This window comes from Mustela putorius, unplaced genomic scaffold (assembly GCF_011764305.1).
Source record: "Mustela putorius furo isolate JIRA1106 unplaced genomic scaffold, ASM1176430v1.1 tig00003983_pilon_pilon_pilon, whole genome shotgun sequence".
Taxonomy (NCBI): domain Eukaryota; kingdom Metazoa; phylum Chordata; class Mammalia; order Carnivora; family Mustelidae; genus Mustela; species Mustela putorius.
In genome coordinates, this window is record NW_025422123.1 from 3,143,509 (window position 1) to 3,168,283 (window position 24,775).

The window sequence follows — 24,775 nt, forward strand, 5'->3', positions numbered from 1 at the left end:
CTTCTAACATCATGGAAGAACATAATCCTTAGCTCTTGCCCACTCCCAATTTGGTGGGAGAATTTCAGAACTCTTCCATAAATCTGTGCACCCTTACCCTTCATGAAATATATGTGTCTGTGCACACAAAATGTTTCATATAATTTCTGCTGGTTCAGGAACTCCTTGAAGTCAAACTCTTCAGATTAGAATCCTTGGAATAGACTCAAAAATGAAAGAAAAACTAGAGTGATATATTAGGGGAGAAGGGCAACTGAAAAGAATGACCTAAGAAAATGTCCATTAGTTTTCCTGCTTTATTTCCAGCCCAAACAGCTATCTAGACTCTGACTCTAGTAATCCTAAAGTTGCTTCTCGTTCTTAGAATAACTATCAAAGCTCCTGGCCCACTTACCTCTCCATTTTCATCTAGAGCTGCTCTCCCTTCTGGTCGGCAACCTAGTCACCCTGATTTTTCTCTCATTCACTGAAATGTTCCATATTCCTTACCTCAACGCAATTGCACATCCTATTTCTTTTGCCTGAAAAGTTTCCCCCTGTTCCACATCAGTGCCTGAGCAGAGAAAGGCTTTACTGTCAAAGCTAAATATCTTCTGAAGTTTCTGGAGCTTCCTCATGGAATGTCTCAGACCCTTTAGAAATCATTGCAAAATGCTGAGTGACCATTACCTGGGTGGTATCCTTATAACATTAAGCTATAGAGAGGACACAAAGTTTTACAATGAAAAAAATTCCAATAGTAATGATCAAAATGCTGATTCCAAATTGGAGGATTGACCTAAACCAGGAAGCAATTCCTGAGGGCAGCCAGCTAAAAAGAATCAGTGGACACTGCATTTAGCCACTTGGATTGCACCTGGATTTTATCTAGTTCTGTTTCTACTTGGTCAGAGCTCTTTGCCCAGGTACAACAAGAGGTGTTTTCCTCAGAGCAAACCCCACATTGTTTAGCTCAGAGTGAAACAAGAACAATTCCATTAATGAATAAAACTCACACAAGGGAGTCCAAAGATTTTTCTTGGATGCCAATTGCTGTAGCAACAGATTTAGTGATAGCCCTCAGGACTTCAGAGAGATTTCTGATGGGGCTTCTCTCCAGTTTGGTTGGAAGGTCTAAAGGTCTGCTTGTATATTCATTTATGGCAGCATCTACCCAAGGAAAAGTAATCTTCCAAACCCAGTAGCTTTGCTGGGGTTGACACCAGTAGTCACTTATCACCCTGGACTCTGTGAAGCCAGTGTCACACTGGAGTCTCTGAAGTAAATTTAAAGCTGATGCCCAGTGCTACGTTTCTGATTGATTATACAAATGAAATGGGTGTGACCAATAGTCCAGTTGCACAACCTTTACTTTGACAGGGACTTAAACAGCATGTTCCCCGGATGTCCTTTTGCCAAACACTAATAAAAATATACCCTGAGAAAGCACACATTATTGAGTCATTATACCTTGTAGTTCAGTCAATAAGGTGGACATGTTTTAATAGGGAAATGAACTTAAGAAAGGAAATAAGGTGTAGCAGTACTTAAAAATACCAATAATCTGAGCATGTCAGACATGTTGAGGAATCAAAAGCTAAGGAGTTCACTGGCATTGCAAAGCAGGTCTAATGTGAAATGGATTAAGAACAGAGTCAAAATAATGTTCATGAGCATACAAGCCTGGTCCAGAGTCTTGAATTAACTGCCCACGTTAGATGCCATCTTCATTTTCCTAGTCAATTTGGGTCAGAGATCTCCAGCATCTGTACCGTGTCAGATGTCAGGTGGAGCTGTGAGCCCTGTACCCAAGGCTCGAGTCCCTGACATTTGCCCGCCATTTGGGCAGTGAGTGAGGAGGACCTGACACCGTCTCTTCCAAGGAGATTCTAAGGCAGTTACTGTTCTTACTGATTTCATATCACAAGGGTAGGAGAAAATTAGTAATGTTAGCTTGGAGAGTCAAAGCCAGAGATTGGAAGAAACTAGAATAATTCAGGATCCAGTCCAGCTTACAGATATATAACAAAACCTCAAAGACAATTAATAGGACTAGAATCTAATATAGACAAAGGTACAAACATAACTTCTCTTTCAACAATTACCCCAATTTTAAAAAAACCAAAGTTCATGAAAAAAATAATCTGTTTAAGCTTGGCTTGATTATTTATATAAAAGCAGCAAAAATAGTGATGGACTATATAAAATTTTTTAAAGATTGCTTTGTTGGAAGTTTGCTAGCACAGTACTAGGCCAATTTTTGCAAGCAGTTCTTTAAAGATGTGCGGTCATACCGGAGTCTATGCACCTATCTCGCAAACACTAATGTTTTAGTCAAAGCTTTGGCAAGGTGGCCAATATTTTAAAAACAATATTTAAAAACAATATTTTAGAAATTCCACACCATCGGTATGCCCCTCTTAATCCTATCTTATATTGCAATAAATTAGATGTTTTGTTAAAAGCAAATACGTCACATGCAAAAGCCAAGTAAATACTATATAAGGCAATTCAGATCTGACAAATGACAGGATAATGGTGTTCTGTTAATTCTGTAAAGATTATATTGCTGAGTGCTTTCAAAATTACCTAATGTACAAAATTCTAGACTTAGTAGACAAAGAGTAACAACACACCGAATTCAAAGAAACAAACAAAACTCAGGGCAGAATTCTGTCTTGTTTCATTCTGTTAAAAACCATGTATTGCATTTAATTTTTAGCAAAGCAAGCATCATCTAATGCTTGAAAATTTTAAAATATGGGGATAAAAGTTTACATCCAAAAATGTGACAAGGGGAACAACTTCTCACTGAATTTATGTAAACAGTAACACTATTGTTTGAGTTCTAAAGGGATCAGGTAGAGAGGAAAGAGAAATGCTTCATCTTTGCTCACAAAGGTTTATCTTACCAAATTGTCGAAAGCGTAAGAGAGAAGGTTTCCCTAAATCCGGAAAAACAAAAGATTAAAAATAAGTAACACTTTAGACAAAAGGTTGTGAAAACTATTATCCACATTCATCAGCTCATTAATTACAAGTCTTACATAACTCATACTTGTTTGGATTTGAATTGTACTCTGTTTGAGTACAGTTTTTCCCATTGGTTTTGTTGACCTTGCCTGACTATCAACAGTGATCATTTTAAGACATTTGTAAGGTTTTCATTAAGTCTCATGTAATTTGCCCAATAAAGTGGGCACCTGGATATTGTGGAAGGTAGGCCCTAACTGGGAAACACATCAACATTTTGATAATCCACTGTAAGTGGCAGCTGAATGAAGTCCAGTTATAGATATTCCAAAAGTCCAGAGTAAGGAGGTCTGAGGCCTCTGAAGACCAAGTTAGTCTTTCTTAAATGCACTAAGGTGAGTCAAAGAATACAAAAACCAAAACTGAGGGTTGGTGGGGGGAGGGGTTTTGGGAGAAGGGGGTGGGATTATGGACACTGGGGAGGGTATGTGCTTTGGTGAGTGCTGTGAAGTGTGTAAACCTGGTGATTCACAGACCTGTACCCCTGGGGATAAAAATCTATGTTTATAAAAAATAAAAAATTTAAAAAAATGGTTTTGCCAGGGAGCTAGGAAGGACCAAGTGGCCATCCTGGGTTTCCCACAGCCCTCATTGTTGATTTCTGTGATTCAGGAGCAGACTGTTGTCACGTTACAAGGACATTGGGATGGCAAGAACGTGGTAATGAGGGGCCATTTTTTGTAGAAGCAGAATACCCATCAACACATGTACCACAATCTTTATAGATTTTATTGTCCATTGTTGAAGATCTAAAGAGAATTCACTGCAATGGAATTGACAAGAAAGTTTGGTTACTTTTGAAAACACTACATTTTGCGATAATAACTAGAATTACAGGTGATAAGTTGATTTGGGGAATCTTGTTAAAAATATTCAAAAGGTGGGGCATCTGAGTAGCTCAGTCCATTAAGAGGGTGTCTAAGGCTCAGCTCATGATCTCAGGATCCTGGGATTGAGCCCCACATAGGGCTCCCTGCTTAGCAGGGAGCCTGCTTCTCCCTCTTCCTCTGCTTGCCTTTCTGCCTACTTGTGCTCTCTCTGTATATATGTCTGTCAAATAAATAAAATATTTTTTAAAAAATAAAAATAAAAAACATTCAAAAGGCTTTAAGATACTTGGTCAGATAGGATCATAAGTCATTGTGAAACAATACTCAGCTATCCTCTTAACCTTGGTGATAATTAAGGACTTTGCAGCAAATAGATAAAAATATATTTATAGGAATCTTAACTCTTTCCATAGAAAAGCCTCAGGGACTTCTCAAGACTTTCTATTAGTGGATGGACTCTAACACTTTGGGAACTGATGACCTCTGGCCAAAATTACTTCTCAGTGGAGATCTAAAGCCCCAGAGGAAACCTGCCGGACTGCCTTTGCCCAAAAGGGTAAGAATTTCCCTTCTTGGCATTTGGAGGGATCCTTCTCTCCTTCTTATTTCTGCTTTTGGCCCTTTGGCAGGCAACCCTAGTACTCCACAGACTGGCCAGGGCTTCTCTCCAGATCGATAGGAAGGTCTAAGGGTCAACAGGTCAGACTAGCCATGCCCATGAGGGTGAAAGACCTCTTTCCTCAAACTCTTCCCACTCCGTTTCCTCTGAGGTCTCTATTCCCAATGTGTGGCGCAGTTGGCAACAACAGGTCATCCACACTTTACAGACTGAGTGGGGACCCTTTCCCAATGTCGGCTAACTCTCAGCTACCTTGCTTCTTGGTGGGATGCCCCTTTGAGCATTGGCAGTCAGTTTTTCTCACTATGGGCCAAACCCCCTCTATTCCTTATGACTTGCCCTTGGGTTGTATTTTTTAAAATGGGAACAAATTTTACCCCAGAAGACTAAGAAAAAAATGCCCCATCTTTTTATGTCATGTTTCCTGGCCTCAGTACAAACTTCCAGATCAAGAGGTATGGTCCCTCCACGGAACCTATTCTTATAATACTATTTGTCAGCTTGACTGCCTTTGCTGGAGCTCCTCCAGATGGTTGGAGATCCCATATATGCAAGCCTTCATGGCATTGTTCCCCAAATCCTGACCTCTGCAAAAATTAGAATGTGTCTTATTCCTTTTCACAGCACATCTGATCCTGCAGACACTCTAGATGACCCTTCTTTTTTTCCACCTTGTCATCCCCTACCCCTGAAGGCCCAGGTTCTCCTGTGGACTTAAACTGCCCACTTTCAATTTTCCCACAGTACCCCAGGTAAAAATTGACAGTGGGGAACAAACTGATTGACTTTTAGTGGACACAGAGGCAACGTTATCAGTATCCAATCTTCACAGTGATTTCACCAGAATAGCTATCATCTCAAGAAACCACTTCATTTGCTCACCCATAAGAAGCAACTCCTCATCCATTCAAGTTTGATCACGAGATTGCAGCAACTCAATCACATCTTCAGACTCCATTTCCAATTCTGGTTCTACAGATCTTTAATTTGTTAAAAAAAAATATGGAACCTGCAAAAAAGTGAAACACAATCAGATGAGTATGCCTGTAACTGCTAATGGAACATTAAAGAGGTAATAAACAGAGAGGACAGGAAATCTGGATGGCAAAGGGCTTGGGATGGAGCAGTGTTGTTAGAATATATGAAAAATTGGCATCCATTAATATATGCATTTTTTAAAATTTCTATCTTCCTCTATTCTTAATAATATAATTGATGCTCATCATTTTTGTTCATTTCATGAAAATATATACACAGCTGAATTTTAATAATATTGGCATTGGGCATGTGACTAATGACATAGGTCCACCATTCAAGACATACATACAGAGTAGTTTCAGTGACCTAAATACCTTCTATGTCCCTCTTACTTAACCCTCCATCTTTTCCAACCCCTGGTAATCACTAATCTTTTTACTGTCTCCATGGTTTTTTCCTTTTCCAAAATGTCATATAGTTCTGATCCTATAGGATGTAGCTGTTTCAAATTGGTTTCTTTCACTGAGTACCATAGACTAGGTTTCCTGCATGTATATTCATGACTTGATAGTTCTTTTTAGCACTAAATAATATTTCCTTGTCTGGGTGTACCACAGTTTATTTATTCACTTACCTACTGAAAGATTTCTTGTGTTCAAGATTTCTAAGTTCTGGCAATTATGGATAAAGCTGCTGTAAACATCCATGTGTAGGTTTTTCTGTGGAGAGAAGTTGCCAGCACCTTTGGGTAAATACCAAGGAGTGTAACTGCTGGATCCTAAGGTAAGAATATGTTTACTTCTATTTTATTTTTATTTATTTTTTTATTTGACACAGAGAGAGATCACAAGTAGGCAGAGAGGCAGGCAGAGAGAGAGGGGGAAGCAGTCTCCCTGCTGAGCAGAGAGCCCGATGTGGGGCTGGATCCCAGGACCCTGGGATCGTGACCTGAGTCAAAGGCAGGCACTTAATGGCTGAGCCACCTAGGTGCCCCTCCACAGCTTATTTTTAAAATTGAGTTGTTTTCTTATTGTTGAGTTATAAGACTTATTTGTATATTTTGGATAACAATCCTTTATTAGCTATGTCTTTTTTCCCATGTCTCTGCCTTGTCTTTTTCATTCTCTTGACAGTGTCAGGTCACAGATTTTTAATTTTAATTAAGCCCAGCTTATCAATTATTTCCTTCATAAATTGTAACTTTGGTATCTTAATCTTAAAAGTCAGGACAAAACCCAAGGTCATCTAAGTTTTCTCCTATGTTACCTTCTAGGAGTTTTACTATTCTCCTTTACTTTTAAGTCTATGGCCCATTTTTGAGTTAATTTTTGTGAAGGATGTGAGGTTTATGTCTAGATTCCTTTCTTTTTTTTTTTTTTTTTTTTTTTTTTTTTGCATGTGGGTGTGCAGGTGTCCCAGCACCATTCATTGAGAAAAAAATGACCTTCTGTATTATTGTCTTTGCTCCCTGTCAATATCAATTGCCTATATTTATGTGGGACTATTTCTAGGCTCTCTATTCTATTCTGTTGATGGATTATTTTATTCTTTTACAAATACTACTACACTGTCTTGATACTATAGCTTTCTAGTAAGTCTTAAAGTCAGGTAATATCAGTCCTCCAGTTTTATTCTACTCTTTCAATTAGTGTTGGCTATTCTGGGTCTTTTACTTCTCTATATAAACTTTAGAATCAACTTGTTGGTATCCACAAAATGCTTGCAAGCTAATATCTGTAAAAGGCTGTGGTAAGAATTTCAGGACACCATGTGGTCAAATAAGTGGTATTTATTAATAGTAATATAGTTATTATTAATACATGTCATCAATACATCAAGATCTTAATCTTATTTTGAATATTGTATTTGGAGACTCTCTCTTAAATACTTATACCTGATAACTTTAATGAGACAAATTGTTATTATTTCAGCATTCTCACTTTTCTCTCTTTTATAGACCTACTAAGAGTAATGTTTTTTTCTAAGACAAAACTTGATTACTCAGGATACTTAAAAGTAGTTCTGAACATAAAAATAATACATTCATAATAAACACTTAACTGGTACAGGTATAATGTGAAAAAAAATTGGAGCACATACATTTTGAAATCCATTAATCAAATCAGAATATTACAATAGCACATATATCTTTTTTTAATTGATTAATTTTTTTTAGGGAGAGAGTTGCAAGTAGTGGAGAGGGGCAGAGAGAGAAAGAAAATCCTAAGCAGACTCCACACCCATTGTGGAGCCCCACGTGGGGCTCAATCTCACGACCTGACCATGACCTGAGCTGAGATCACGATTCAGACACTAACCAACTGGGCCACACAAGTACCCCCAAAATGCATATCTCTAAGCCAATTGCTAAAAATGCATAAACTTATTTAGAATGGAAAAAACATTTTTCCCCATCTAACTTATCTTTTTTATAAGCTAGGAGTGAATATGTGTTTTTTTGTTTTGTTTTTCTCTGTTTTGAGGAGGTGGGGGAATATATATTTTTATGAATATATTTTTTAAAAAAAATAAATGGGATATTAGGTACTGTTCTATAGCTTACTTTTTAAAACATGTGATAATCATTTCACACCTTTCTAAATTTTGAACATATGTGTATGTGTATGTGTATATATATGCATATATTTTTTATTAAATAATTCCACAATCTATTGTAATGGTTATTGAGCAAGACTTAGTTTTCATTTTCTTATTTTTAAAACAATGTAACACTAAATATTCTCCTGAAGTTGTATCTGTTTAGTTCTTGAAGTAGATATTATGTGTTTGTGTGTGTGTTTTTATATATATGCGATAAATTTCTAGATGTGACATTTTTTAGTCAGCAGTTATGCATATTTAAATTTTAATTTGTATTGTTAAATGGCAATTAATTTATAATATTCCATAATTATTACATTTTTAAGGTGAAAATCTGGGCCAGCATTATAATTGGTAAGTTATTTCAGTTGTATAGACATGAAAGGATAATTCTAATACTTTAATCTCAATAAGATAGTCAGTTAAATAATATCTTACCTAAAATGTTTTTATTCTGTGTAAACAATTTTCTGTTCAATTATATTTGTAAGTGCTTCATTTTCCAGTTAAACTTTCATATACAGAAGCAGCAAACCAACACCTTTAAAATATATTAAAAACCATATTTAGAAGATACATATAAATTACCTTGATATGTCAAAGAAAATGAGATGAAGACACAAGCAAATACTATGTCTCAGTATTTTGGCCATTCAGAACAATTTTGTATTTATGTGTGTGCCATCTGATATCCTCTTTATGACTTAGCACTTAGATAAAGCACATGAGCATCAAATGAACCATTTAAAATTGGAAATTACTGAATGGGAGAAAATATTTGCCTATCATTTATTTGATAAGAGGTTAATATCAAAAGTATGTAAAGAACTTAGACAACTCAATAGCAAAAAACTAAATAATCCAGTTAAAAAATGGGCAGAAGATCTGAACAATTTTTCCAACGACAGCCACAATGAAATATTACCTCACATCGTTAGTACAGCTATCAGGAAGATAAGAAATAACAACTGTTGGTGAGGATGTGGAGAGAAGGGGACACTTGTGCTCTGTTAGTACGATTGTGAATTGGTGCTGCCATTGTGGAAAACAGCACCGCAGTTCCTTAAAAATAGAACTACCATGATCTAATAATTCCACTTTTGGGTATTTGTCCAAAGAAAATGAAAACATTAACTTAAAAAGATATCTGTACCCACATGTTTATTGGAGCATTGTTTACAATAGTCAATGCATGGAAGCAACCTAAGTGTTTATTGACTAATGAATAAAGAAACTGTAGCATATTATTTAATCATAAAAAAAGAATGATATCTTGCCATTTCTGACAACATGGATGGACCTTGAGGGCATTATGCTAAATGAAGTAAGTCACACAGAGAAAGAGAAAACTGTATAATCTCTCTTATATAGAGAGCCTATATTTAAAATCAAAACAAAAACAAAACTCAAGCTCACAGATACGAAAAGCAGATTGGTAAAAATTACAATTTTTTCAGCAGTTTAATGAGTGAGGAACACCATATTTATACCAAACTTTGTATTAGATAGGATGTGAGATAGTTGCCTATATTAAAATGATTTCACTTCGTAACCATATCTGTTTTTGCCCTCCTGATCACAGTAGAGAGTCTGATCCTAGCAAAGCCTCAAAGTTCAAAGTTTTAACAGAAGGAATGAGGTTTAAGTTTGCCGAATTCATTCTAGAGCCCTGAAATCTGTTTTGAACCTTCCAGTCCTTGAGATTTCCCAACATTCGTGCAACACATTCCTTTTCTATAAAGTTAGTTACCAGAGTTCATTTCTGTTATCTGCAATAAAAACAACAACAACAAAACAAACTTCATCTGTGTTGGACTTGAAGGGAAAGGCATGTGGAAGGGCAGAGGCAGAGGGAGAGAAGCTGACTCCCTACTGAGTGTGGCAATTGAGCTACACTAACTCTGAAGGAAAAAAGATGAATTCTGATGACTATGTGCATAACGCATTCATCCCCGTTCTCCATGGGGGGATGTGTTTCAAGACCCCAGTGGAAGCCTGAAAACACAGATAGTACCAAACTCTATGTATACTATGTTATTTCCTATGCATACATACCTATGATTAAGTTCAATTTATAAATTAGGCCCAATAAGAATTAGAAACTAACAATAAAATAGACAAATTATAGTCATATCTGTAATAAAAGTTATGTGAATGTGATCTTTTCTTCAAAATATCTTTCTGCACTATTTTCATCTTTCCTCTTGTGATGATGTGAGATAATAAATTGCCCACATGATGAGCTGAAGTGAGATGAATGGCGTTGACATTGTGACATAGCCTTAGGCTACTACTGACCTTGTTCTGATGATAGTCAGGAGGATCATCTGCTTCCAGATCATGGTAGGCTGAGTCACTGACGTCATATGGGAAATAAAACTGTGGATAAGACAGTGGGGGACTACTGTAGATTGCAGCAAATTACAATTTGCCTTTAGAAGTAAAGAGTTTGACAGTAATTCAACGGCAAATTGTCCATCTTGTGACTTGTCCTTTGTTTTTCTTCTCATTTATTCCATCTTCTAGTTTTCCACTTGACTGCTGGTGTATTCTAACACAGGACAGTGCGCCGTGAAAGGGAACATGCATATCAATCCTAATGGAATGCAAATATACTGAACGTTTTCTTCTTTCCCATCCTGAGTGAGCAACATTACTTTAACATTTTATCTGTATTTGTCCTCTACCATCAAGCATAACCTTGTAAATGCTTATCTCTGGCATTTCACACCCTCCCTTGGGTCTTGGGAAGTGCTGAGCTCTCCTTCCACCTGTGCACGGAGTCAAAGAAGTCTTAAACCTGCTAGTGTTGACTTGTCACGGCAGGAATGTGACAGGTCTCTGTGGATCAGATTTCTATGGCTCTTCTCCCACTTCCTTTTCCTTCCCAAGGTATGTAGAAAGCTCAAAAAGAACATGTTCTAGCTATAGAGATCTGGAATTTCCATTAAATAATTGGTTCAGAAGTGGATTATAGACAAACATGAAGAAGAGCCACAGACTCAAGACCTCTGGAATTTCCACGGATGAAACTTGTCTAAGAAATACAACACCTGGAATTACATTTGCATATTTTCAACTTTGTGTCATGAACACACCTTTAGAAAAATGTTCAATATATCCTATTCTAATAGTTAAAATCTCTCAAAAGCTTTCATGAAACTTAATAAAAATTAAGATAATTACATACCTTTATATGTAATTAAGATATAAACATATCTTTTATTAAATCTTTTATTAAACAATAAAAATTAAGATGGTTACATATCTATTTAAAACATCTAAAGTCACCTCTTTTAACTTTCAGGTTGTATATAAATTTAGAAACCCTAAAAGTGTGGTGACATCTTTTTATCATTTTTCAAAAGTTAATGTTGGTGTGCCAGGGTGGCTCAGTTGGTTAAGCCTCTGACCCTTGGCTTTGGCTCAGGTCATGATCTCATGGGCTGTGAGACACAGCCCTGGATTTACATCGGACTCCATTCTCAGAGGAGAGTCTGCTTAAAGATTCTCTGCCTCAGCCTCTCCCCCCATTCACTGTGTCTCACTCTCTTCCTGTCTTTCTAAAATAAATAAATAAATATTTTAAGAAAAGTTAATGTTAAAACTTATGACATCAGCCATAAAAGAATTCTTGGAAAGATTTTTCACCAGTAAGGTAAATTTACCTTATGAGATAAAAGACAGCAACCATTCTGCTTTGTGGCTTTGATGTTGTAAGCAATATGTTTTTTAGGAGGAAAGATCCATGTCCAGAGTAAAAAATACAAAATATGACCTATGTTTCAATATTTGGGACTCCATACCATAAAGGGGACCCTTAAAGTAGTTGGAAAACAGGATGAAGTGTTACAAAATGGAAATAAAAAACAATTTAGAAAGAATTTAGTGATTTCACAGAAGTCTCACTAATTTTAGGAGACTTAATTATTAATTTATTAATAATTTAATATTATAAATAATTATTAACAATTATTTTAATAATTAATAATTATTAAAATAATTATTAATTATTTCAAGAAGCAGCCCAGGAAGTTAATATAAATTGAATTCTGTCTTGGTGTGACCTGTGCAAGGTATTTTCATATTTGTGATCTTTTTATCCCCAATGTGCACTAGGAAGTAGATATTCTTACTACCACTTTATGTAAGAGGAGACAAGGCTCACCACAGATGAGTGCTGTGACTGGGGTTACCAGAACTACATTGTGGTAGGCCTATGTGACACTTGCCTCATTACCCTTACTTTGTATTTCTTACAGGAGAGATTTGTTTGTATTTTATTTTATCAACCAGATAGAAAAATATATATATATTGCTTGATGTAAACATAGTCCAGAAAGATAAAAGAACCTGGATATTGCACATGGAATTTTATTGTCCTTTAGGTCTTATTAGATTTGGAATTTCTGATTTATTTATTGTTTTCACTTAAGACTCGGTACATTCTTTTTAAAGTATATTTGCCTAAGGCCTTTTTAAATAAACATTTTTTCAGGTTATCAAAGAGTAAAACTTGACTGGAAATTTCAAAAATGCATGGGCTTAATTTATTCTTAAGCCTTCATATGTCCTTATATTTAAGATAGGCAATAGTAATTTCTTCATTTATTCTTTCATCCCACAAACTTATTCAGTGCTTACTACATTCTGGCTGTCATTCTAAGAATTGAAGAAAACAGACAAAAGTCCCTATTTTCCTAACACTAACATGTTAGGGGGGGAAGACAGACACTAAACAATAAATACAATAAATAAGAAAATTGTTTAGCATATTGGAAGGAGAGAAATGAAAAAGTAATGTAGGAAAGTGGGGATCAGAAGTGAAGGGAAGGGTATTAACAGGTTGCATTATTATTTTTTTTTTTTGGCAGGTTGCATTATTTAATAGGATAGTCAGGGTAGTCCTCATGAACACCTAGGTGCGCATACATGAATGGGATTTATAGTAGAGTTCTTTCTCATAGTTCAACTTGATTCCCTAACAGTTTCCTCAACTTTTTTAAACTACAAAGAGAAACACTTTGAGCTATAGCTGCCCTGCAGGCTCTTATTCACACATCTAGTTACACTGATGGTCCCTCATCCAACATCTAGTTTACTCATATGTACATTGTTGCTTCATCATGGGAGTCACGTGTGATCAACCAAACTCTTTCTAGGACCGCAGAAGCACTGTGTTAAAAATCAGCAAATTTCTTCAATGGCAACTGACTAATGAGGAAGTGGAATCCATAGTGAAACAGGCTACTTTTAAAATCATGGAAGAAAAACCCAGAGCAGATTATGACATTGAGTTCCACTTTTTTGAAAGGGCGGAGAACAAGACTTCCTCTGAAAAATTAATGATAAAGTGATATGCTTTGTTTCAAAAATTAGGGACAGTGTCCTACTCTGAGTGTGTTCTTGGAAATAGTTTTCTGTGCGTAGATGGGTGATGCTGCGGTCTCCTCTCTGCCAGCATCTCTTGTGCCCAGTGACCTGGCCTGCCCAGACAGCCAGCCACGATGACCAGCTATCAGTCACTGCTGGAAATCCAATCTTGTCAAAAGGATATTATTATAAGAAATTGGCCTAAACTTTGAATTAACAGAAGAGCCAAATATATATAATTTATAATTCAGCGAGAGTTATCAGATATGTGACCTGGTGAACTATAGTTTTAAAGTTACGGCACACACCATGAATGCCATATCTGAAATTTAAACAATGTTCCAGTTTCTAATACTACCTTCTATAATCTGACCATGTTCTGATACTCCTTTTGTCTTTATTTGCCTAACTGTTCTCTTTGTGGTAAGGTCATCTATGCACTGAAGTTTGCACTATTGACCATATATGGATCTTTGATACCTAAACTGACATTCCTTCACTGCCATTTTGTAGGTTAACCTTCTATCAAAAAAGTACTTCCTTTCCATCACTGTGTCCTCCTTTTAATATTAATTATACACAGTGAAGTTGGGCTGGACTTTTTACCAGATACTTTTCAATGGACTATTTTGTATAGTTTGTGTTTTCTAAGAGGGAGGATTGTGAAGGTGTATCAAAGCCCAAACAAATTACAGCTCATGTTTTCCATGTCCATTTTGCACAATCTCAAGCTAGTATTTAGAAATATATCATTTTATTCCATTTGTTACGTGTCTGGTATGGGTACATAATATAGTACCAGAGGAAGACCACCAAACTCTTAACTTGGGTATGTTTTGTGCATCTTAAGGGTTAACAGGGTTAAGAGTGTATCTTTCTTCTCCTTTATGAGTTGCCAATATTCTTTGTCCAGGGAATGCACTCTTTTATCTTTCATAAATCTAAGTCTATTCAGGCATTCACTCATTTTCTTATGCTTCACTTTATTGCACTTTGCTAATAATTGCATTTTTTACACAATGAAAGTTTGCAGCCACTCTGCATCCAGTAAGTCTGTTAGCGCCACTTCATCAAAAGTTGCTCACTTCATGTCTCTGCATCACATTTTGATAGTTCTCACAATATTTCAAACGTTTTCATTGTTATTATATCAATGGACTGAAATCTCAAATGATGATTAGCATTTTTTAGCAAGACAATATTTTTAAATTTTCCTTTTAGAACAGGAGAGAGGTGGGAGTGGAGGAGAGGCAGAGGGAGAGAGAATCTTAAGCAGGCTCCAGGCCCAGTGCAGAGCCCAACATGGGGTTCAATCTCATGATCTTGAGGTCATGACCTGGGCTGCAAACGAGAGTTGGATTTTAAACCAACTTAGTCACTCAGATGTGACTTACATTTTTTTTAATTTTTAAATTTAGGTACTTACATTTTTTTTTGGACATTGCATACCTAGTAGACTACAATATAGTTTACATGACTTTATATGCACTGGGAAATCAAAAAATTCATTTAACTCACTTTATTGCAATACTTGTTTCATTGAGGTAGTGTGGGATGGAACGAATCCACAGTATCTCCAAAGTATGCCTGTATTCTTTATCTACAACACTTCAGAAAGTATTTCTTTTTGTAGGATGATCTCTTTTATTCTTTTTTTTTAATTTATTTTTTATTTATTTTCAGCATAAAATATGCTGCTTCATCAGTTATCTTTAATCTGGAACTACAGCCTTAACTGCAGATATGTCTCCACATTCAGTCCTTTTCTCCAGATCCTTTACTTTCTCTAGAAAGCCAGATGTACCACAGAGCTAATGATACTTAATATAGGTCCTTTGCTATGCATGATACTTAATTTTGTATTTTCTTAAGAGACCCCTCCAAATTACATAAGCCTTAGGTGCCACAAATCCTATATCTGCCCTATATTCTTATATAGGACTCAAGAGGAAAAGATACTCACATGAATAAAAAACAATCCAGTGACCTGATTTAAACTAAGAGATGACTTTATAGATGAGCAGTCTCATTCTCTTGGGTTGCCACCTTTCCTAGGTTAACTCAAATGGAAACACTTCACTTGTGGCTTTAGTCAATTTTATGTGCAATCTTCTATAAAATCCTATCTTACAGTAGGGAATTAACACTTTGGCGAACACCTCTGTGCAATGTTGTTAATATAAATACTATATTTGACCTCTACAGAAACCTCAAACAGTAAGAATTATAGTCCCAAACTCTGTCTCAGAATATTAGGATAATTTGTCCAGGGTTACACAGCTAAAAAATTGGCATCTGGGATGTAAAACCACTTTTATCTCACTCTACAGCTCCACACAACACAACTGTATTGTTCTCTTTATTTCTCCTATGTTGATATTTGATTTTACCAAGATATCCATAGACCACAAAACTGACGGTAAGCATGGAGGATAAAATACTCAGAAATTTTCCAAGTAAGTTAACTAATATGAAAGTAGACATACTGCATTTTTCCATTTGCCACAAGATAAAATTATCAACGAGGACTACTTAAAAGAGATGTTCAGCTCTAAATAGGGTGGTGGGGGCAACATTTTGTTCTACAGAATAACATCACTTTCCAGTACAATTAATGTTGCTTTTCTTCCACTCTGTATATCCATGTGGAAACATTTGTCAGGGGTTTAAGCCAGGGCCAGGAAAACAAAAATGGCGCACTTCTTAGCTTTGGGTTTGGCTAACTGTAAGCTCAGTGAACATTTTGGGGATGAATTTATAAGACCTGGCCATAGTTTTGCTAAATATCTACAAAGCTGCAGAGTTCCTTAGTCCCGAGGCATAGGTTTCCACAGCCTCTCCCAAATGCCTGAAGGCTCCGCTCCGCCCCCTCCGCGAGTCCTCTGCTCCTGGCTGCGGTGGGGGCTAGTCATCGCAGGTCGGAAGGTCACTGAAGGAGTAGCCCTGGCAGCCTCGGTGCGCTCTGTAGGCGATGAACAGGTGGTAAAACCCGGGCAGGAACACGAGGATGCCAACAATCAGAACCGGAACGGCCCGGTTGGCGCCCACTTTGCTGATGTGGCCCGCCAGCAGGAGGCAGCCCACGATAACGAGAAAGGTACCAATCAAAAACTGCGCGGTGGCCCAGGCAATGGCCTTATAAGGAATCTTAGTAGAGCTTCTCTTAAACTTTAATATGTGAGCTCTCACTGTACATCTTTGCAACTTAAAGCTCGCTTCGGCAGGTAATGTTTCCTTCTGACGATGAATGTGTCCACTGTCAGTGCTGGAGAGCTTTGAGTATTTCACTTTGCTACTGGGGATCCCGGCAGCCACGTTGGTGCGACTGGGCACCATAACCGGCGGAGTGGATGGCGAGCTCGCCCGCTGCAGCGGGTGGAGGCGTCAGGGCCCCCGCGCCCACCCAACGGCTGCCCCGAGCTCCGCGGAGGCTCGCTTCAGCATCTCCTTTTCATCTGAACTCCCCCTAAAGAACTGTTTCTGCAAGACTGCCGTGTTCTTGATGGATATTCCTCTTTTATCGTGAAAAGTTGCGATTACTTTGATAGTCTGATGTTATATTGGCGTCTTTATTTTCTTAGGGCAGTTCTAGTCAACTCTGATTCCTTTGTCATTACAAGTATTCATATTGAGTAGATTAGCTTACATTCAGTAGAATTCAATCACTCAGTCTCATAGAATTTCCATTTTCCGTTCCTGTTCGTCATCACGTCCCACGTTTACCTCTCTTCTCTTCCATTGGTCTAACATGCAGCACACTTAACTAATTTGATCAGCCTCCAATGGCTAACTAGGGGACAGGAGAGATGTGACCGTTGCCATCGAACCTCGCTGAAATCCTGGCTCTGCCTCTTCTTAACTGTGTATCCGTGGTCATAATGTATATCTAAAAGCCTACTTCCTGCTATAAAACAGGGAAGGGAATCTTAACAGGCACTGCAGGAGATCATTGTGTTGTACTTACTGAATGAAGGATCCAAACTGCTTTGCTTCTAGAGGTGCCCCCATGGAGCTCAGGTCCTGACATGATCAAGGGCAAGTCATGTCCAAAAACTTTAAGGCATCTCATGCCTAAGTTTTGACTCATTTTATAGATCACATTAAGTTATAGTGCCTGAGCATTGAATTGGCTGCCTTGTGGGAGTGATGTGCCCTTTAGAGTGGTAGCGTTTAATGAGAAGTGGTGTGGTCTTCTGTTAGGCTGTTGCTGAAGGGGTTCCTTCTTCATGAGGGGTTGACTTGAGAGAGATCTCTAAGTTCTCTCTCAACTCTTGGAGTTTGTACCTGAGCTGTAGGCTCTGCTTCATGCATTTTCTACCAACCAAATATAGGATTCCTCTCACTTCTGTGCTCTATGCCTACTTCTTATTAACCTATCCCTTCTTACCAGTTTATAATTCATCATAAAATTTATCACCTACTATATACACAATCTCATTTAATTCAATTTAACCTCATTTGGAAGGTGGATTTTAAGTTCTACCAGTGAGTATTTTTAAATGTGTATTCTTTTATATTTGACCAAGATTTACCCAAATTAGAATATAAAGCTTCTCTACAGAAGTAATGGTGTATCTTCAAAGTCCTTTAAACCATAGAAAGCCTAGCACTAAGCCTTCTGCTTTTTGTAAACCCAGTGTTTACAAAATATAATACAAATAGAATATAACTACTTAAGATAACTTTCCTATAGCTATTTAAATTACAATCTTCCCTTTATTTACAAGGCATTTTATAAGGTACAATCTTGTCTTTCTAACATATCTCAGAAATACAAAGTTTGATTTGCATTTTTGGCCCATGGTCACACACGTAGTTAATAGCAAAGCTAAGATAAGTTATACATAGAGGATGTCCCAACTATTAGGAGCTAGAGGCAAGTCCTTTGTAATGGAGTTAAGCTTTGACTTCATTCCAATTTGTATTCTATGTCTATAATCACAATTGGGTGAACTAGATGATAGAAATAATATCTCAGACATGTCCATAATGGGTTCTTGAGACCAGACATTTGCATTATGAAAGAGAAGACAGTCGGAAGAGATCTGTCTGAGAAAAGAAAGTTAAACTGAGGCAGAGGAATTGCAGACTTATTCCAATGGCCAATTTCAGAGATACTATCCAATTTTAGTGGGACTTTCATAGTCCAAAGGAGACCTGTGCCTGAGGTAGTAATTTTGCTGCAGGAAAACAAGAGGAAAAGATATGAATACAAGGTATAAATTGTAAGACAATACTGACATACCAAAGGACAGAGGAGATGGTAATTCATTACAGAAATGTATTTCAAGTAGCTTAACATTAATATATTACTTATTATATTAATTTCATCAACTGGTTTGGTCCATATCATGTTAGTGTTTCCTTAAATAATACAGCTGACTTACTTTATTTATATGTAAATAAATAATCCATTTTTAAATTTAAAAATGTAAACAGGAGTAATTTCAGTACTCATTTATTTATTTTTAAACTTTTTTTAAAATTTAATTTTATTTTTTCAGTGTTCCAAGATTCATTGTTTTATGCACCACACCCAGTGCTCCATGCAATATGTGCCCTCCTTAATACCCGCCACCAGGCTCACCTAATCCCCGCCACCCTCCCCTCCCAAACCCTCAGTTTATTTCTCAGAGTCCACAATCTCTCATGGTTTGTCTCTCCCTCCAATTTCCCCCAATTCACTCTTCCTTTCCTTCTCCTAATGTCCATCATGTTATTCCTTATGTTCTGTACTCATTTAAAATAGTGTAGAGTCCAGGCTTTCACTGAGGTAGTGTGACCATGTAGCCAGTTGCTACTTAGGATCATTAAGGAAGAATTGAGCTTTGTAGACGTAACCCAGGAACTACCCCACACCTCCCTAAATTGAAAGTGGCAGAGATGCAATAAAATTATCCAGAGATCTGAAGACTTTCAACAAAATATAGCTTATCTGAGCAAAACTCACTTTTCTGTTTTCTTCCATATGTACACATCACTATTGCACACACTTACTGACAGCTAAAAGCAACAAAATCATGTTTCACTATAGCGCCCCCTCCTCTTTAGCATATATAACAGATATATTAGAGGTAACTAAAATATGTTAGATTCATCATCACTAGCCATCAGGGAGATTCAAATTAAAACTACATTGAGATATCACCTTACACCAGTTAGGATGGCCAAAATTAGCAAGACAGGAAACAACATGTGTTGGAGAGAATGTGGAGAAAGGGGAACCCTCTTACACTGTTGGTGGGAAGGCAAGTTGGTGCAGCCACTTTGGAAAACAGTGTGGAGATTCCTCAAGAAATTAAAAATAGAACTTCCCTATGACCCTGCAATTGCACTCCTGGGATTTCCCCAAGGATACAGATGTAGTGAAAAGAAGGGCCATCTGTACCTCAATGTTTATAGCAGCAATGGCCACGGTCGCCAAACTGTGGAAAGAACCAAGATGCCCTTCAACGGATGAATGGATAAGGAAGATGTGGTCCATATACACTATGGAGTATTATGCCTCCATCAGAAAGGACAAACACCCAACTTTTGCAGCAACATGGACGGGACTGGAAGAGATTATGCTGAGTGAAATAAGTCAAGCAGAGAGAGTCAATTATCATATGGTTTCACTTATTTGTGGAACATAACAAATATCATGGAGGACATGGGGAGTTAGAGAGAAGGGGGTTGGGGGAAATTGGAAGGGGAGGTGCTCATGAGAGACTATGGACTCTGAAGAACAATCTGAGGGGTTTGAAGTGGCAGGGGGTGGGAGGTTGGGGTTCCAGGTGGTGGGTATTATAGAGGGCACGGATTGCATGGAGCACTGGGTATGGTGAAAAAATAATGATACTGTTATACTGAAAATAAATACATGAAAAAAAAAGAAATCTAAACAAAGCAAAAATAAAATCATGAGTTACCACAAAAAAAAGTTAGAACTGTGCCTTATCTTCTGTCAATAATGTGTGTCCTCATGCATGTGTGTGTTCACTCTAATTCACATGATAATACATTGATAAATGAATTTGTCTTATCTCTTGCTAAGGACAGCTGGAGATTGGAAAAATCACAAGACTGTCAAAGAATGAGAGATTTGAGGGGCGCCTGGGTGGCTCAGTGGGTTAAGCCACTGCCTTCGGCTCAGGTCATGATCTCAGGGTCCTGGGATCAAGCCCCACATCAGGCTCTCTGCTCAGCGGGAAGCCTGCCTCCCCCTCTCTCTCTGCCTCCCCCTCTCTCTCTGCCTGCCTCTCTGCCTACTCGTGATTTCTGTCTGTCAAATAAATAAATAAAATCTTTTTAAAAAAAAAAAGAATGAGAGATTTGAGAAATTTTTTTAAAGAAAAGATGAAAAATTATATTAAATTTATCTGTGATATTAATGGAGAACTTTGAAGTCAAGGCAACAGAAAATCACCTATAACATTTGCATTATGCATTATTGCAAATAATGCATTATTTGCATTGTGCATTAGAACTACACAAATATATAAAATGATGTGGGGGTTTTATGGTTCATTGATATTTTGCCCTGTGTTTACTTCTTTTAAACTTTGAATTAAATCTTAGCCACATTTTTTTATCCCTTGACTTGTTGATATAAACTTGGGCTTGGCTATTTGGAAGAAAAAGATTTCCTACTTCTTAACTTACAGACTATTTACAACTTCTATGCCTCCATTTACCAAAAGAGAAAAAACATATAAATATGGGACTAATGGAAAGACTGCTTCCATAGCACCCTTTCCATGAACATAGCCCCTCAAGTTATAGATCTGTCTGTCCCCAAAAAAATGCTTCATAATGGTTCTTTTTTTTTCCTTTGAAAACAAAGTAACACTAGTATCTGTCAGCCATTTATGTTTACCATCATTCCAAAGCCCTTGAATACCAACAGCTGTCTTCGTTTCTTTTGTTTTTGTTTTTTTTTTGTTTGTTTGTCTTTTATTGCAACAGCTCCTTAATAACCTTACCATGCAATAGCTATTTTGTTTATTTCTTGCTTATGGAAAAGCTTGAACCAAATGACTGTATTACCAAATCATCTGAATTTAGTTTGGTCTGATTATTCATCCATGTATAGCTAGATCAGCAGCAGAATTAAGCTATTTGCAATAGCTATTCTCCCCTCACACACACACACACACACACACACACACACACACATTAGTGAAACTACTACAGGCTAAAACACAAATTGTTCTGCAGAGAACAAGGTCAAATAGAGTCAATAGATTTTTTTCTCAAAGATTTTTCAGAAATTGTCTGTTTAGTAAGATGCTTTCCATTTAGGAATAATTTTTAAGAAGACCATAAAAGATTCTGTATATCAGTAATTATTTGGATTTAAAACATTTTAACACTACTTTTCATTCATATACATATATACTCTTCATATTTGGCTATTGACTTGGAAATCCATTCATAATTAAAACAAAATAATAATGGAAATATTAGTATTTTCTTTCCATTAAAAGAATTTGTTGTAATACCTGACAGGCTCATGTGTTTATTCACGTCTATAACCATTTTCCTTTCAATTTCCATGATTTTTCTGGAACCTGTCCTGAAATCTACCTTTTCTCTTGGCTGTCTATCTTTTACTGTGTGCACACTGATCTCTGGCCCCACTGATCACTTCAGTGATTCACAAGAGCAACAAGCTCTCCTCATCCTGTAAGCTTTCATAATTCCTGCTTTTCCCCTCTGAGGAATAATTTTCTTCCCTGTCTGCTTAGTTACTTTTATTTCTCCTTCAACCACTAACATTGAACATTTAGGTCATGGCTATGGTGTATCAGGCACTGTGATATAATGGTCAACAAAGTGCCCTTTCTCATAGACTGTTTAATCTCAGCATGAAGATGGAGGGAGGAGAGAGGGTAATGAAAAAACACAAGTAAATATAGAACTAGGGACTGCAATAAATGTGATATGAAAAGGTAAACGAAACAATAGCACTAGTCACTGAGTGACCTACTCTGAGATACCAGGGAAAATTTCTTGCAGAGAAGATGGACTGGGTGAAAGGCCTATTGGTCTGAAGTGTGGCACCGTAGGAAATGCTGGGAGACAAGGGGGCTATAGAGCAGAGAATGAAAGGGACAGCAAGGTAGGAGGAACCTGCAGTCACACCTGGGTCAGCCACATAGGTTAGACCTCTGGCCAGCTACTTTAGGCTATAGTAGATCCTGAGGTGGGGGATATGTGACTCTATGTATCTATTCCATCACAAAAAGTGACTTTTGATGTATGTAAGTTTAAAACTCTGCCATGATGTCAGAGGAACCGGGATGGAATTGAACCTGGGTCAGATGAATCTATTATAGATGCGTAACATGACACTGCTGAATGGGGTGAGGGGGAAAAATCTGATCTAAATAACTTAGTATTTTGAACCAGTAGAACCAGTATTTTATCTAAGTACTGTTAAGACTAAAGACAGAAAGAACTGAATACCACTATTGTACTCCAGTAGGTAAGTTTTTTTTTCCTGTAGACATGTGATGTAGCAATTCCTAAACTACTTTACATGTATATTAGGGTTGGACAAATAAGCAAGTGTTATAGGTATAGGCTTCTTACTTTGAGAAAAGGAAGAAACATTGGCATTCTTTGTACTATCTTTGAAATACTTCTGTAGGTAGCTTACTTAAAAATAAAAAAAAATATTTAAGAAACAAAACAAATGAACAAAAAAAAGAAGAGATAAATAAAAACAGACACTTAACAGTGGAGAACAAACTGCTGGTTACCAGGGAGATGGGGGAGATAGGGGAAGGGGATTAAGAGTGCACTTATTTGAGCACTGAGTAATGCATAGAATTGTGGACTCTTGGCATGTTACAGGAATACAATAAAAATTTATTGCATGTTGAATATTTGAATTCATAACAAATTGGGTTAATGGCATATCAATCTACTTTTTCTTTTTTTTTTTTTAAAGATTTTATTTATTTATTTGACAGACAGAGATCACAAGTAGGCAGAGAGGCAGGCAGAGAGAGATAGAGGAGGAAGCAGGCTCCGTGCTGAGCAGAGAGCCTGACGTGGGGCTCGATCCCAGGACCCTGGGATCATGACCTGAGCCGAAGGCATAGGCTTTAACCCACTGAGCCGCCCAGGCGCCTCTCAATCTACTTTTTCAATGAAGACATCTGTCACGTGAGGAAATAACATTAATCCAAACCAACAAAATTCATATTAAGTTGACTTTAGAATGTTCTAGGAGAAATAAAGGAAAACAAGAATGGAACTCTTCTAGTCACATATATCCATTACCCTCAGATAAGACTTGCTAACAAATTTTCAAGAGTAGGGTCACATGGACTAGAATGAAGAAAACTTGTATTTATTAATTAGGTTCCAATGACAGGCTCTGTACTAAAGATCTGTTTTATTTCCTGGGACATTTCTCAGAGCCACTTTGGTTAGGATCATTGATTCTTTTTAGGGCCCAATGATAGTTCTAGCAGAGACATGTTGGAAGCACTTCTTATTTAGCTTAGGGGCCAAGGACTCAAGAGAAGTCTCAACACTTCTTCTATAAACCACTGACCATCACCTTTGTGCAGGAAAATTCTTTCATTTACTTGTGTCTTGATTACATCGTTTAGAATATAATCATAGTTGATTTGTGGATCATATATCCTGTTCTGAAGTGTAGCCTGTTTTACAATAGCATCCACATCCTCTTCACCGAGTTTTTTCTCCAAAACACTGCTAAGTTTAAGCACAGCACTTCCGAGATCCTGAAAGAATCATATGATAAACTATTCAGCATATGAGAAATGCATGAATTATGTCCTAACAATCTTACCACATTGTGGAAAACTGAAGGTGTGTGGGCTTGTTCTAAGTCTAAAGTTTCACAGGAATGTGTTACTTCTTTGTTCCTTCTATGAAAATGAAGGTTCTGGCTGTCAGATTTGTTATAGCTTCCTACTGCTTAATTTTATAAGGATACCTTATCACTTATTTGTGCAAGAAACACTTTCAGACTATCTTTTCTGTTTCAGAGCTGTGCTAGGTGCTGGAGAAGTTCAAGAGAATAATAATATGCTATTTGTGCTTGTTAGGAGCTCACAATTTCATGAGGAATGAGTAAAGCAAATAATTAAATATAATGGGCCCGAGGAAGAAAACTCAGTCTAGATAACTTTTCTGGTGCCTTCTTCCAGACATTAAAGAATTGACACCAATCCTCCTCATACTCTTCCAAATAATCAAAGAGAAAAGAATTTTTCCAAAATCACTTTATATGGTCAGCATTGCCCTGATACAAAGAGTGAGACAAAGACACTACAAGAAAAGAAATACGATTCAGGTCACTTGAATTACAGTGCAATTCATGGTAGAAGTAGCTTTTGTT

At 37.1% G+C, this 24,775-nt stretch overlaps 1 protein-coding gene across 1 annotated transcript; it reads right to left on the minus strand.

Annotated features, from left to right (window-relative positions):
* Positions 1 to 14,782: 14,782 nt before the first annotated feature.
* Positions 14,783 to 17,181, minus strand: LOC101675347 (transmembrane protein 230-like). The gene has a single exon (XM_045071253.1). It carries the CDS (start codon positions 16,747 to 16,749, stop codon positions 16,318 to 16,320), a length of 432 nt encoding a protein of 143 aa, XP_044927188.1. The 5' UTR covers positions 16,750 to 17,181; the 3' UTR covers positions 14,783 to 16,317.
* Between the last annotated feature and the right edge of the window lie 7,594 nt (positions 17,182 to 24,775).